Source organism: Lampetra fluviatilis, chromosome 3, assembly GCF_964198595.1.
Source record: "Lampetra fluviatilis chromosome 3, kcLamFluv1.1, whole genome shotgun sequence".
Taxonomy (NCBI): Eukaryota; Metazoa; Chordata; class Hyperoartia; order Petromyzontiformes; family Petromyzontidae; genus Lampetra; species Lampetra fluviatilis.
Genome location: NC_136277.1, coordinates 12,710,489 through 12,726,287, shown reverse-complemented (window position 1 = coordinate 12,726,287; position 15,799 = coordinate 12,710,489). Strand labels below are relative to the sequence as shown.

At 53.8% G+C, this 15,799-nt stretch overlaps 1 protein-coding gene across 1 annotated transcript in view; it reads left to right on the top strand.

Moving 5' to 3' along the window:
* Positions 1-180, top strand: part of LOC144948358 (ras-related protein Rab-3B-like) — a 47,208-nt gene extending 47,028 nt beyond the window's left edge. Inside the window, exon 5 of the mRNA XM_078877789.1 lies at positions 2-180. Coding sequence (XP_078733915.1) covers positions 2-137 — 136 coding nt within the window. The 3' untranslated portion in view covers positions 138-180. The remainder of the gene's footprint in view (position 1) is intronic.
* Positions 181-15,799: the final 15,619 nt, after the last annotated feature.

Genomic DNA, 15,799 nt, shown 5'->3' with positions numbered 1-15,799 from the left:
CGTTCGAGCGCCTGGTGGACGTCATCTGCGAGAAGATGGCCGAGAGCCTGGACAGCGACCCGGCGCTCGCCAGCGGCAAGAAGAGCACCCAGCTCACGGACACGCCGCCCCGAGCCGACTCCAACTGCGCCTGCTAGGGGGGGGCCCCCCCCCCCCTCCCTACACCCGCCCCCCCACCGGCCCCCCCCCCCCACCCGGCCCCCCCTCTCCCGATCCCACGGTCGCACGCTCGAGTCGCTAACGAGGGCGGCGGTGACGGCGACTCCGTTGAGTTTTTAGTTTTTGACCAGGAGGGTCGCCGGGGGGGGGGGGGGGGTGGGGGGGTCACCGAGGGGTCCGTTAGAGGGTTGCCGGGGGTTGCCGGGGGTTGCCGGGGGTTGCCGGGGGTCGTCGGGAGTGTTGTCGTAAGTTGGGGCTTGGCGACGGGACGAGCGACATGGTGTGTGCGTGTGTGTGTGTGCGTGTGCGTGCGTGTGTGCGTGCGTGTGTGCGTGTGTGCGTGCATGCGTGCGCGTGCGTGTGTGCGTGTGTGCGTGCGTGCGTGTGTGCGTGTGTGCGTGCGTGTGTGCGTGCGTGCGTGCGCGTGCGTGTGTGCGTGTGTGCGTGCGTGCGTGTGTGCGTGTGTGTGTGCGTGCGTGTGTGCGTGTGCGCGTGCGTGTGCGCGTGTGTGTGTGCGTGTGCGCGTGCATGTGTGTGCGCATGCGTGTGCGTGTGTGTGCGTGTGCGCGTGTGTGTGTGCGTGTGCGTGTGTGTGCGCGTGCGTGTGTGTGTGCGTGCGTGTGTGCGTGTGCGCGTGCGTGTGTGCGTCACGTGCGTGTGTGTGTGTGTGTGTGCGTCACGTGCGTGTGTATGTGCGTGCGTCACGGCGCTCGTGAGCATGTGACGGGACCGGAGTCTATCCTCCGGGCACGCACGCGGCACGACGCTTACACGCTCGCTACGGATGGCTGACTCGCACATGCGCATGCTGCACCACACACACACTGCACCACACACACACACTGCACCACACACACGCAGTGCACCACACACACGCAGTGCACCACACACACGCACTGCACCACACACGCACTGCACCCGCAGTGCACCACACACACACACTGCATTACACACACACTGCACCACACACACGCAGTGCATTACACACACACTGCACCACACACACGCAGTGCACCACACACACGCAGTGCATTACACACTGCACCACACACACTGCACTGCACCACACACACACACACACTGCACCACACACACTGCACTGCACCACACACACACTGCACCACACACACACACGCACTGCACCACACACACACTGCACACACACACTGCACCACACACACTGCACCACACACACACACACTGTACCACACACACTGCACTGCACCACACACACACACACTGCACCACACACACACTGCACTGCACCACACACACACACACTGCACCACACACACTGCACCACACACACTGCACCACACATACATACACACACACACATACACACACACTGCACCACACACACACACACACCACACACACACCACACACACACACGCACTGCACCGCCACACACACACACTGCATCACGCACTGCACCGCCGCACATACTGCACCACACATACACTGCACCACACACACACTGCACCACACACACACTGCACCACACACACATACACACACACACACTGCACACACACACACACTGCACACACACACACACTGCACCACACACACAGTGCACCACACATACACACACTGCACCACACACACAGTGCACCACACATACACACACTGCACCACACACACGCAGTGCACCACACACACACTGCACCACACACACACACACTGCACCACACACACACTGCACCACACACACACTGCACCACACACACACACACACTGCACCACATACATTGCACCGCCGCACACATCGCTTGCGAACGCCCCGCAAATGCACGACGTCAGGCGGCAGTCGGTCAGTCAGGCGGGGAGAGCAAATGTTAGTGCACTGTGTGTCACCACTGTCCATGGCATGAGGGGAGCAGCGTGGGACACGGAGGGAGGGAGACTGAGGGAGGGAGACGGAGCGAGGGGGGGGTAGAGGTTAACTCGGTGCTTCTCCATTGCAAGTTGCAAGGCCCGCCAGGGGCCGCCCAGTGGCCCGTTTAGACGTGCGGCCCCATCGAGCAATACGCAAATAGTGACAGGACCCCCTCCACCCACCCCCCCGTCATCATCATCGTCATCATCATCATCTCCGTCATCATCATCGCCGTCATCATCATCGTCGTCATCATCATCGCCGTCATCATCATCGCCGTCATCATCATCGCCGTCATCATCATCGTCGTCATCATCATCGTCGACATCATCATCGTCGTCATCACCGGTGGCTTCAGAGTGGCGTGGCAAAGCGCACGGACGATGCCTTCTCGGCGAAAGTGCCCCCCCCTCCACCTCCCCCCCTCCACGTCATCATCATCGTTGCCAGGTTGGAGAGACGTTGGCGAGAGGGGGGGGGTGGGTGGGGGGGTGGTGGTGGAAGGGGGAGATGGGGGGGGTGGGGGGGGTGACGTAGGTGACACGTGGGGGGAGAGGCGACGTCGAAGGGCGACGATGAGACGCAGCGGAGGATGAGGAGGGAGCTGAGGAGGGGGGGAGGGAGGGAGGAGGGGGGATGAGAAGGGAGATGATGATGATGATGATTCGTGCTGCCGCTGCTGCTGTCAGCTCTGCTCAATTAATTCGCACGCAGCCAATCGCGTTGATGCACGGATGTGACAACTCCCCCTCCCGCCCGCCCCCCCATCGCTGTAGTGACAGAGAGAGAGCGGGGAGAGAGAGAAAACAGAGCAGAGGAGAGGGAGGGAGATTGCAAGGGAGCGTTCGAGTGGAGGGCGATGACATTTCTTAAATGGCGCAGCGAGAAAAAAAAGATAATTCCCCTTTCGTCTGCCAACGCCGACTATTTCCGCTCGCTCGAAATAACGCCGCAGGGCCGAGAGGCTTGCACGTATACGTGTAAACAAAAACACGCGCTTTTAATCTCATCTGGGGTGTGTGTGTGTGTGGGGCGAGCTGTGGTGATGGGAGGGTTGGTGGATTGCACAGAGACTGCGAGGCGGTTTTAAGAAGACGCAGGGCGTGCGCTCCTTTTTGCCGTACGTTGTCCGCTCGCGAACGTGCCGCTTAACAAAATTGACGACGGCAAAACCACCCAAAAGAAACCGCGCCTGCCTCCGATGTAAGCGCGGCCGGCTACGTGCGGTGCGAAAGAATTTGGGCGTGCACACCGTGCATACGCATGCGAGGGGAGTAAACAAGAAAAATGTTATGATTTGTTTTTTACCCTTCTATCTGGCAACAAAATTGACACCTTTTTTTTTTTACAAGGAGTCATGTTTGCATAGACCACAATACCTGCGGTCGTAATGCAAACAAAAATCATAACTCTGATAATGTATGTGCACTGTCCTTGAAGTTGATTGGTCCACACCCGAGACAGCTTTCCTTAGAGCATAGTCGCCAAAAGGCGCCTTTTGGCGTCATCTGGTCCAACACCATGTGAGACTAGGCTCTAAGGAAAGCTGTCTCGGGTGTGGACCAATCAACTTCAAGGACAGTGCATACATTATCAGAGTTGTGTTTTTTGTTTGCATTATGGCTGCAGGTATTGTGGTCTATGCAAACATGACTACTTGTAATACAAAAAAAGGTGTCAGTTTTTGTTGCCAGATAGAAGGGTAAAAAAACAATTATCATATTTTTTACTGGCAAATGAGGTTCCAATGGAACAAAAATGTTTTTGGAATTCTCGTACTTAATTTGGAGCTTTCGTGACTGCAGGAATGACTCTGTGGTTCTTTCGGTAAAGTCGCGTGTAAAGAGAAAGTAATACATTAAATACTAGCATACGACGTTTCGATTGCAACACAAGCAATCGTCATCAGGTATAAATGAAATAGAAACACAAATCTAGTAATACTCAGAAATGTAATGTAATACAACAGAGAGAGTTCGGATAACATAACAGTCAACACCCTACCTGGTTGATTACGTCCTTCCTGAGAATGCTAAATTTGAGAGAGAGAGATAAAACACAGAACCAGAGACATATAGACAGACATATAAGCAGAGACAGATATCACAGAGATACATAGAGTGAGAGACACGTACATAGGCACACAGAGAAACCACGTCTCTGTGTCGAGGCCTGGTTGATTACGTTCTTGGAATTGTCGTCGGATTTCGAATTTCGAATCGATGAAATGTACACATTCCTTTTAACACGTAGGCTCAATTTAACACGTAGGCTTTCGCGACCAATATTATTAATACTATAGGTTCTAAATGTGTCGTAACCTTCCACCACCCGACACGGCCAATCAGCAAAAAATGTGTCACGTTTTCACACATTCCTGCTTGGTACAATCCACCAATCCTCCCTCACCCCCAACATCTCACCCCTCGCTCGTTCGTTCGTTCGCTCGCTCAGCCCTCTATCCGCATCATCTCGGTTGCATCGGTGTTTTTTTATTTTTATTTCAATCGTTTCATCTTTTTGTGTGCAAGTTCTGCTGGCTCCCCAAAATGGACGGCCTTCACGTGGCATGAGCAGCATATCGTGACGGTCGCACATCCCAATCGAAAAACGTCGCTTCTTTTAGAAATCGCTTTTTTGCATCGAGTTTGCCCTCCTTACAACCGCAACGACTCCGACGGTTGGCTACGTACGGTGCGAAAGAAGCCGAGCGCGTACCCGTACGTAACCCACGCGCCGTCTTGCATATCGCGAGTGACTCGTTTGCATGCGAAGCCGTCGTAGGTTTACGTTGAGAGCGCGCGCGCGTGCGCTTTGATTCGCTTTCCTCCAGAGCGAAAGAATCGATGCCTCCGTCAGCGAATCGGCTTCCACTTGCAAGTGGCCTCTCCTCGTCTTTTATAGACGGAGTCCAAATCTCACTCCCCTCCACCTCCCTCTGTCCCGTCTCCCTCCCTACAGAGTCCGAGTAGCGGTAGGCAGACCTCTCTCCCTCCCTCTCTCCCCTCTTGCATCTCTCCCGCCCCTCTCTCCCCTCTCCTCCCTCCTTCCCTCCCTCCCTCCCCCTTCATCTCTGCCTCCCTCTCTTCCTTTTTTTTTACTTATGATCAGTGGAAACAAGAAGATGCTCGGTGTATTCGGCACTTTGCTTCGTTCATCATTTCGTAATTTTTTTTTTCATAACTTTGCTTTATGTAAACCCACACCTCTCGCTCACTCTCTCGCTCACTCTCTCGCTCACTCTCTCGCTCACTCTCTCGCTCACTCGCTCTCTCGCTCACTCTCTCGCTCACTCTCTCGCTGACTTTCTCGCTGACTCTCTCGCTCGCTCTCTCGCTCACTCTCTCGCTGACTCTCTCGCTCACTCTCCCGCTCACTCTCTCGCTCACTCTCTCGCTCACTCACTCGCTCACTCTCTCGCTCACTTTCTCGCTCTCTCGCTCGCTCACTCTCTCGCTCGCTCTCCCGCTCACTCTCTCGCTCACTCTCTCGCTGACTTTCTCGCTGACTCTCTCGCTCACTCTCTCGCTCGCTCACTCTCTCGCTCACTCTCTCGCTGACTCTCTCGCTCACTCTCTCGCTCACTTTCTCGCTCTCTCTCTCTCGCTCACTCTCTCGCTCACTCTCTCGCTGTCTCTCTCTGTCACTCTCTCGCTCACTCTCTCGCTCACTCTCTCGGTCACACTCTCGCTCACTCTCTCGCTCACTCTCTCGCTCACTCTCTCGCTCTCTCTCGTTCTGCACGCAGCCCTTCTCGCAGTCCGACGGCCTCCGACGGGTAGCTCATATCAGCCTCTCCTCCCTCCTTCCCTCCCTCCCCCTTCATCTCTGCCTCCCTCTCTTCCCTCCCTCCCATCCCTCTGGGACTCGAAATCCGAAAAGCGTTAAAATCAAAGGCAATCCTCCAAACGCATCCCAAATCACAAACCCCCCCCCCACATCCCCCCCCCACATCCCCCCCCCACCTTCCCCCCCACCTTCCCCCCCACCTTCCCCCCCCCTACCTTCCCCCCCCCCACATCCCCCCCCCACACCCCCCCCACCTTCCGTGGCGGCCGCTTACGCGCGCGTGTGCGCGTCTTGCGTCCACACACGGGGGCGCGTGCGCGTGTAGGTTGTGAAGTTTGTTAGGGTATATCATGTGACATCACTTAATCTTGGTGGACGTGCTGTGTGCTGTGTGTGTGTGTGTGCGTGCGCACGCGTATGTACGCGCGCACACGTGTGTGCGTGTTTATATGTGGAACACGCCCTCTCCCCCCCCCCCCCCCCATTTACTCATGGCTGTATTACTGTACCTTGACATAGGTGGTGCTGACAGTGGTGGTGGGTGGTGGTGCTGACAGTGGTGGTGGTTGGTGGTGGTGGTATCGCAACGGTGCTTACCGTGGCTACGATTCGGGCCTTCAGTGTGAGTGCCGGGCGTAGCGGCGTGTGTGGTGAACGTCGCCGCGGGGGTGGAGGGGGCGGTAGCTGGCCACCCACCACGTGCCCCTACAGTCTGTTAGATGCTACATATTTGTCCTTTGGCAGTGGCACGGTGCGTGTGGGTGGGGGAGGGTGGTTACGATACCGGAGATCCATGGTTCGATTCTTGGTCCCAGCGTACAACAACGTCATCGCCACCACCACCAGCAGCGGCAACAGCGGCCAAAATTGGTTTTGGAAACCTGGCATGGGCCTCCCCTAGGTCGACTCGGCCGCAAGTCCGCGAGCACCCGACGTGGTGAATGTTCGAGACGATGTTAGCCGGGCGACTCACCCCCCCTCTCTGTGTCTCTGTGCGTGTCGGATGCACCACGCACCCCACCCATTGCGACGGTATTATTAATAGGTGCTCGCTAACGACGCGGGCGGCTTCGGGGCCGTCCATAAATGACGTCACGCATCTAGGGGGGGGGGGGGGTCAAAAATCGTCCAAAATCGCGTGACGTCATTTATGGACGGCCCCTTAAACGTGGGGGCATCTGGATTTGTTGCGCGGTGCGGACCACCAACCTCACCCCCACCACCACCACCACCCCACCCCACTCGTCATGCGCTGCGCCGGCCTTAATAGGCACTCGCTTACAAGAGTGGGATTTTGTTGGGGGACAGCTTTGGTGGGTGGGTGGGTGGCGGTGTCGGTGGCGGTGGTGGCCGTTGTTTTTGAAATGACGGTGGTGACTGTGAGGGGGCCGTGGGCGATTGTGCGTTTGCTCACGATTTGGCCGTGTGTTCGAAAGCGTTGATGGCCGCGTTTGATGATGACCTTCAAGGTGACGTCACAGCCGATGATGACGGTGGTGGCGGTTGGCGGTGTTCAGAAGTGTTGACGACGATGACGACGACGATGGCTGTGGTAGCGTTTGGTTGTGACGACGATTACTCCTGCCGCTGCTCACAATGACGGTGGCCACGATGATGATGATGAGGATGATGATGGTCGTGACGATGGTAGTCGTCGGTGTGATGGTGACAATGGTGATGGTGGTAGTAGTTGATGGTGATGATGATGATACTGCCGCTGATCACAGTGACGGTGGCCACGATGATGATGATGAGGATGATGATGGTGGTGACGATGGTAATCGTCGGTGTGATGGTGACAATGGTGATGGGTGATGGTGGTGGTGGTTGATGGCGATGATGATGATACTGCCGCTGATCACAGTGACGGTGGCCACGATGATGATGAGGATGATGATGATCGTGACGATGGTAGTAGTCGGAGTGATGGTGACAATGGTGATGGTGGTGGTTGATGGCGATGATGATGATGATGATACTGCTGTTGATCACAGTGACGGTGGTGACGGTGACGATGGCCCGATGTTGATGAGCATCCGATGCCTGCTGGGGTTTTATTTTGTGGCTATGCCGACCCCCCCCACCCCCTGGTGCGGCCGGGTGCGGGTACGGGTAAGGAATCAAAACCCGTTTGCGACCTCTGCTTCAAACCCGTCACTCCCCGAACCTTGACACTAAATCCAACCCCCTCCATCCCTTCCCCCCATCCCCCCACTTTCGCTTTATCACTTGATGTTACGAACTCCTAGCGAATCCTTCCCTACTAAACGTAACGTGAGCGCGAGACTTTTAACCCCGTGTTCCTACACCCCGAGAACTCTCGTGCCCTTCCCCTGCAAGTCTCGACGCCCTCCGCCTTGAACTCTGACCTCGAGCTGGTGGATCTCACCGCAACACACAAGGTGGGGGGAGGGGGTGGGTGGTGGAGGGGGGAGTGAAACTTCCTCGTGGGTACTTGTGATGATGATGAGAAGGCAGTACAGCAAATGCAGACCCACCCCCCCCACTTTGTTCCGTCTGTATGGGACGGAATGTTCCCCCCCTTCCCCCCCCACTATTTTCTCCAGGGCGCTCCGGTTTCTTCCAACGTGCGAGCGCTCGTCGATTGGCCGATGGCATCCCTTGATTTTAACTATAACGAGAGGACCGCAGAACTTGGGCAATGGGGTTGGTGGGTGGGGAGCTCGTCATGTAGTGGCTGCCGCTACCTCCTCCTCCTAGCGCCTCTGGGTCGTCCTCTCTCTCTCTGGGTCTACTAGAGAGTGGAGTCAAATGACTCCCATCCCCGTTAAAAAATTTAGGGTCCCGATTTTAACAAAAAAAAAAACCCCAAAAATAAGATTGGACGGCCACGGTCATCCATCCCGTTTTAGATCCGCTAATGCTTTTGGGTTTTTTTATTTAGTATTTTACCGCGGCACACATTTTCCCACCGGTCGTGCCGCGTTACGGCTCTCCGGCGCGTGGTTTTTTCTTCTTTTTTTTTGTTGCAGTTGCGATGTCCGACGTTTCGCTCCACAACTCTCCCCCCTCCTCTTCAGGGAACACCTGGCACTTGCCCCACGACACATCCTACGCGACGCCGCACCGCGCAATTATCGCCGTAGGTCGTCGTCTTTTTATAATCGCGAGGTGTTTTAAAATCGGTGGGGGGGGGGGGTCGTTTTTATTTTATTTCGTTCTCCTTTTCACAGATTCGCTTGGGATCGTTAATTGTGTAATCCCTCGCTCCGTTGGAAGAAACCAACCACCCCCCCCCCCACCGCCACCAATTTAGACACGCGAACTAAAAATAACCCCACGGAAAATTTTATACTTTTTGCGTTTCTCTGACACGTCCTGATCGCTGATTTCCCTCCCCTCGCAGTGGCAATTTCCTAGCGAAGATAAAAAGATAAATTAAAATTGTCATCTGCCGTGCTGAGCGTAGCGTTTTGGGGGCGGGGGAGGGGAGGCAGTATCAGCTTCCCATCGGAAATCCCGGAGCCAAAGTGATGGAAATTCCACGTTCATATGCCCGGCAACCCAATTCGATCTTTGCAATGGGCGACAAACGGCCGATTTCACCTCCTCAGTGAGGAGGGGAGACCTCCCCGTCGTGTAATCGGCCTCCCGCTGATCCGCTTCGGTCAAATCCCTCCAACGTTTCGCTGTTTTTTTTAAAGTTTCCACCCCTCCACCTTCTCCACCTTTTCCACCTTCTCCACCTTCTCCACTCAACCTCTGCCGCCTCTCCACCCCCCCCCACACACACCACCCCCTGCCCCCACCCAGTGCCGGATTAAGCTAGTGCGTGGCCTGTAGCATATGTTACAAAGGGGCCCTAAATAAAATAAAAAAAACATGGATATTAAAACACATTTTTTTACAATTATAGTAAAGTTATAAAAATAAAACATAATAAAATAATTCTCCCGACGTTTCGGCCACAACGCAAGCAGCCGTCCTCAGGTGAAGAACAGGTCTGTCGATAAGACAGAAGACTTGCGTTGTGGCCGAAACGTCGTGAGAATTATTTTATGATGTTTTATTTTTATTATTTTATTATTTCCATTTTACGTGACTTTACCGAAAGAACCAAGAAGATGAATCCCTGCAGTCACGAAAGCTTTAAATCGAAAAATATAGTAAAGTAATTGTATTTTTTTTATTTGCTGTACAGCCGTATAATACGACAAATCGCGAACCCTTAAACACCCAGTCGTTCGTACAAGTCGAAGGCAGTGTCGTACTATAGCAATAGAGCAAGTGCAGAATCACTGCACCGGAATTGATAGCTTGGACGCATTTAGCGCGGGGGGGGGGGGGGGCCTTGAAACTGTGGGGCCCGTAGCTACATTTGTAGCTGCTTCTTCGACTGGGATAATCCGGCACTGCCCCCACCACTAATCCTCCCTGAGTGCCGATCTCCATCGGTGTCCTTCCTGGGGGTGTGTGCGACACATGGCCAGGATCATTCTTGTTGAAGGTTTGCGAATCGTCGAAAGCCCAAAGCCAGAGGTCGCAACCGGCTACCCGATACCCGGCTACCGTTTGCGACCCTGGTGCGGCCGGGTACGGGTACGGGTAGGCCGTGAGTCACCGGTGAGTCACCGTTTGTCACTCATTTCGGGTAGGGTACGGGTGCGGGTAGCGTACGGGTACTCATACCCGGCCGGGTACGGGTACCCGTTTGCGAACCTGGTGCGGCCGGGTACGGGTAGGCCGTGAGTCACCGGTGAGTCACCGTTTGTCACTCATTTCGGGTAGGGTACGGGTACGGGTAGCGTACGGGTACCCGTACCTGGCCGGGTACGGGTACCCGTTTGCGAACCTGGTGCGGCCGGGTACGGGTACGGAATCAAAACCCGTTTGCGACCTCTGCCCAAAGCCCGGCACGTCACGTGTACAGCTTAAGATCGTATTCTCAGGTTTTTTCGGTAAAGTCACGTAGGTAAAACATTAAAAGTAATGAAAGTAAAATAAAACAAAACAAAAATAAAAATAAAATTCACGACGTTTCGGAGGCAACACAAGTCTCCGTCATCAGGTGGGACCGTCACAGCCAGATTAGCTGCATCAAGTGAAGCAATGATTCAAGATGTAATCCCTTATAAGCAAGTTGAAGGGGGGAGGAGAGGGGGGGGGAGTTCATCAGAATGTGGTAGCCAATGAATGGAACGTATCGGGAGGGAGGGGGGTGGGAGGGGGAGGGAGCCAACAAAACATTTGGCGACGGCTTGGATCGCTTCGTCACCCACCCCTCCCTCCCTCCTTCCCCGTGTATTTATTGAAATTGTTTGTTGTTTACCGATTGAGAACCAAAGGGGGAGATGGTTGCAAGGCTTCGGGAAAAGTTTAAGAACCAGCGGTGTTAGAAAAAACATGACCAGCATCCCAACAATTCGCGCTGGGGTGGCTGGCTGGCTGGCATCGTGACTATAATTTGACGGTGGGGGGCACGGGGCCTGCACCATCGGCAGCATCATCGAGGCATCAACCGATCAATCGATCGGCCGTGACATTGCACGACTTGATTCTTATTTATTTATCACCCTGACTTTAAGCTTTCGTGACTGCAGGAATTCATATCCTCTGGGTGTTTCGGTGAAGCCGCGTGGGTAGGTTCAAAGAAAATAACAACAAAAGCTACTACGACGTTTCGATCGCAACACAAGCGGTCGTCATCAAAACGTCGTGATTTTACCGAAGAACCCAAAGAATGATAATTGATTTTTTACCCTTCTATCTGGCAACAAAACTGACACCTTTTTAACAAGGAGTCATGTTTACATAGACCACAACTACGTGCGCCTTTTGGCGTCATCTGGTCCAACACCATGTGAGACTAGGCTCTAAGGAAAGCTGTCTCGGGTGTGGACCAATCAACTTCAAGGACAGTGCACATTATCAGAGTTGTGTTTTTTGTTTGCATTACGACCGCAGGTATTGTGGTCTATGCAAACATGACTCCTTGTAAAAAAAAGGTGTCAGTTTTGTTGCCAGATAAAAGGGTAAAAAAACAATTATCATATTTTTTTTACTGGCAAATGAGGTTCCAATGGTGTAGACCCAAAGTATATTTATCACCCCTTTAGCTACCCCTCCCCCCCCACCTCCACCACCATCGTCCGTGTCGTCGCAAAGCTTCAGAAAGCCGACGGCACGCTCGCCCACAGAGCAGTGGGCGCTGTAACGGGGTCGCAATGTATCCGCGACAGAATGAACGATCAATCGTCTTCAAGTTTTGGAGTCATCGGGCGGCGTGGCTTTGCCCGCAATGAGGAATACTGGAACGGGAATCCAACGTTTTGTTAACGAGCCAACTGCTCGATTAAACGGTAATCGACCGATTTTTTTTAAGGATACAAAGCTCCATCCGTGCTCGATCACGTAGCTGAGATTTTTCTCCATTGAAAGCTTTCGTGACTGCAGGGATTCATATTCTTGGTTCTTTCGGTAAAGTCACGTAGAAGGGAAATAATAAAATATCATGTTTTATTTTTATTATTTTATTATTTCTCTTCTACGTGACTTTACCGAAAGCACCAAGAACGCATAGCTGAGATGTTTATAATGTTTTAAAAAAATCGTTAAAGTGATTCCTGCCGCATGAGTTTTGCATCTAAATAGACGATTTGTGGATCGAATGAGTCGCACATTCGACCGATGGGACTCCTTCTCCGCGAACATTTATTTATTCCTCCGGTCGCGAATTCATTTGATCCCGTTACAAACCCGCGTTTCGCTTAGGCGCGCGTAACACCACTTTCTCCTGTAGGCCGCTCGCATCTCGCGAGGATTGCCCAACCAGTGAAGAGACGAAGCAGGCAAAAGGGGGCGTGTGTGTGTGGTGGGGTATTTGGTGGGTTGTCGTCGCTTGCGGGTTTTTTGTTGTTTTTTCTCCCCCAAGAGGGATTGCTTGCGTGTTTGAGGGGTTATTTATGAAGGGGGACCCACCGGGTCGCGTTGCACTGCGCAGCTTCTAGAGGAAATATTGAGTTTGGGGGGGGTGTTGTTGTTGTTGTGTTGTTGTTTACCGAATTCGAAACAAAATGCCTCTCTCGTTCTTTTGGTTGCCGATACAATCAATCCCCATGGCTCCTCTCATATTTATACCATTGCCCCCTCCCGCTTCCACCAGAGCCGCCTCCTACTGAACCCACCCACCCCACTAATCCCACCCCACCAAACCAAACCCACCTCACCAAACCCACCCCACTAAACCCACCCACCCCTCCAAACCCACCCACCCCACTAAACCCACCCACCCCACGAAACCAAACCCACCTCACCAAACCCACCCACCCCACAAAACCCACCCCACCAAACCCACTCACCTCACCAAACCAAACCCACCCCACTAAACCCACCCACCCCTCCAAACCCACTCACCCCTCCAAACCCACTCACCCCACCCCACTAAACCCAACCCTCCAAACCCACCCACCCCTCCAAACCCACCGACCCCACTAAACCCACCCACCCCACCAAACCAAACCCACCCCACTAAACCCACCCACCCCACTAAACCCACCCCACCAAACCAAACCCACCCCACTAAACCCACCCCTCCAAACCCACCCACCCCACTAAACCCACCCCACAAACCCACCCCACTAAACCCACCCCACTAAACCCACCCCACTAAACCCACCCCACCAAACCAAACCCACCCCACCCATTACTGGACAACGATGTTCCCATTCCTCGACAACGATTTTGATCTGTACACAGAAACGACATTAAAACCGACAGCAGCAGCAGCGGGAACCGACGGCACCGGCTACTGAACCCTCCCCCCTTGGGGTGGTGGTGGGGGTGGTGATGATGGTGGTGGTGGTGATGGTGGTGGTGATGGTGGTGATGGTGATGGTGGTAGAGAGCTGAAGAAAATCGAAATTGTGCATTTTGTTTTTTTTTAATCGTCGACCGTATTTAGTTTATTTTTAAAAAAAGAGTGCGTTATGGTCTCCACCGTTTATTCTTGTGTACATATATATAACCCGAAAATATACGAGCTTGTGTTGTTTGTTTTGGTTTTCGTTTTGGTTGTTTTCTCATTGTTGTGGCTCAGGCATAGATTCGTGGCGACCCTCCCTCCTCCCTCCCTCCCTCCTCCCCCCCTCCTCCCCACCCACCAGAGGAGGTCATCTATATGGGAGGGGGGGTCAAGCTTATAGAGGTCACAGGCTAACCAGGGTAACGGCGATGTTGGTCTTACACAACGATATCGACTCCCACGTGGTATTCACACCGTCACCCCCCCACTCCCTTCCACCCTCCCTCCCTCCCTCTGTGGTGTTCATATTTGCTCGACTCGTGACGCTATGTAATAATTGACTATTACATAATTGAACTGTGTGTGTGTGTGTTATGCGTGATGGAACATAACTGTGTATTATGCTGCCAATTAAATATGATGGATATACCTGAAAAGCCACGTGCAGCGCGTGACGCTTTTTTGGAGGTGGGCGGGTGGGCGACACATGACGTCACTACTGTGTCGAGAATGTACGAGCCTAGTGACATGACGTCACTACTGCGTTGGCTCCGTACGGGTTCTGTCGGCGGGGTGTCCACGGAGGTCGCGTCAGGCCGTGACACTCTGCGTGAACCCCACTGGGACACGTGACCGGACAAAGTGGGGGCTGGAGGCCCCAGGGGGGGAGGGGGAGCTTGGTGGTCACGTGGTAAGGGGCCTGGAACCTTCCCGAAGGATCTGGAAGGGGGGCGTGGTCGAGAGCGGGGCCGGCCACTCCGCAGCGGTTACAAGCGGGGTGTGGACCAGAGGTCGCAAACGGGTTTTGATTCCTTACCCATACCCGGCCGCACCAGGGTCGCAATCGGGTACCCGTACCCTACCCGATACCCGGCTACCCGTACCCGGCCGGGTATCGGGTACGGGTACCCGATTGCGACCTCTGGGATGAAGCCACGTTGCAGGCGCGGGTGGGTTGATTTTAGGAACCTGAATTGTGAGAAGAGACAAGACGTTGGGAAATGAGTGACAATCACGGTGACTCACCAGTGACTCACGGCCTACCCGTACCCGGCCGCACCAGGGTCGCAAACGGGTATCGGGTAGGGTACGGGTATCGGGTACCCGATTGCGACCTCTGGTGTGAACAGACAGCGTGGCTTCTAGATTTGAAGCTTTCGGTTAAAAAATAAAAAAATTAAAATAAATCAATTAAATCACGACGTTTCGGAGGCAACACAAGCTTCCTTCAGGTGTAAAAAGGCACAGCAACTACAGTTATTTCACCATGGAAGTCTAGTTCACCGTGGAAGTCCAGTTCACCGTGGAAGTGCAGTTCACCGCGGAAGTTCAGTTCACCGTGGAAGTCCAGTTCACCGTGGAAGTCCAGTTCACCATGGAAGTTCAGTTCACCGTGGAAGTCCAGTTCACCGTGGAAGTCCAGTTCACCGTGGAAGTCCAGTTCACCATGGAAGTTCAGTTCACCGTGGAAGTGCAGTTCACCGTGGAAGTGCAGTTCACCGTGGAAGTCCAGTTCACCGTGGAAGTCCAGTTCACCGCAGAATTCCAGTTCACCGTGGAAGTCCAGTTCACCGTGGAAGTCCTGTTCACCGTGGAAGTCCAGTTCACCGTGGAAGTCCAGTTCACCGTGGAAGTCCAGTTCACCGCGGAATTCCAGTTCACCGTGGAAGTCCAGTTCACCGCAGAATTCCAGTTCACCGTGGAAGTCCAGTTCACCGTGGAAGTCCAGTTCACCGTGGAAGTCCAGTTTACCGTGGAAGTTCAGTTCACAGTAGAAGTCCAGTTCACCGCGGAAGTCCAGTTCACTGTAGAAGTCCAGTTCACCGCGGAAGTCCAGTTCACTGTGAAAGTCCAGTTCACTGCAGAAGTCCAGTTCATTGTGAAAGTCCAGTTCACCGTGTTAGTCCAGTTTACCGTGGGAGTCCAGTTCACCATGGAAGTCCAGTTCACCGTGGGAGTCCAGTTCACCGTGGAAGTCCAGTTCACCG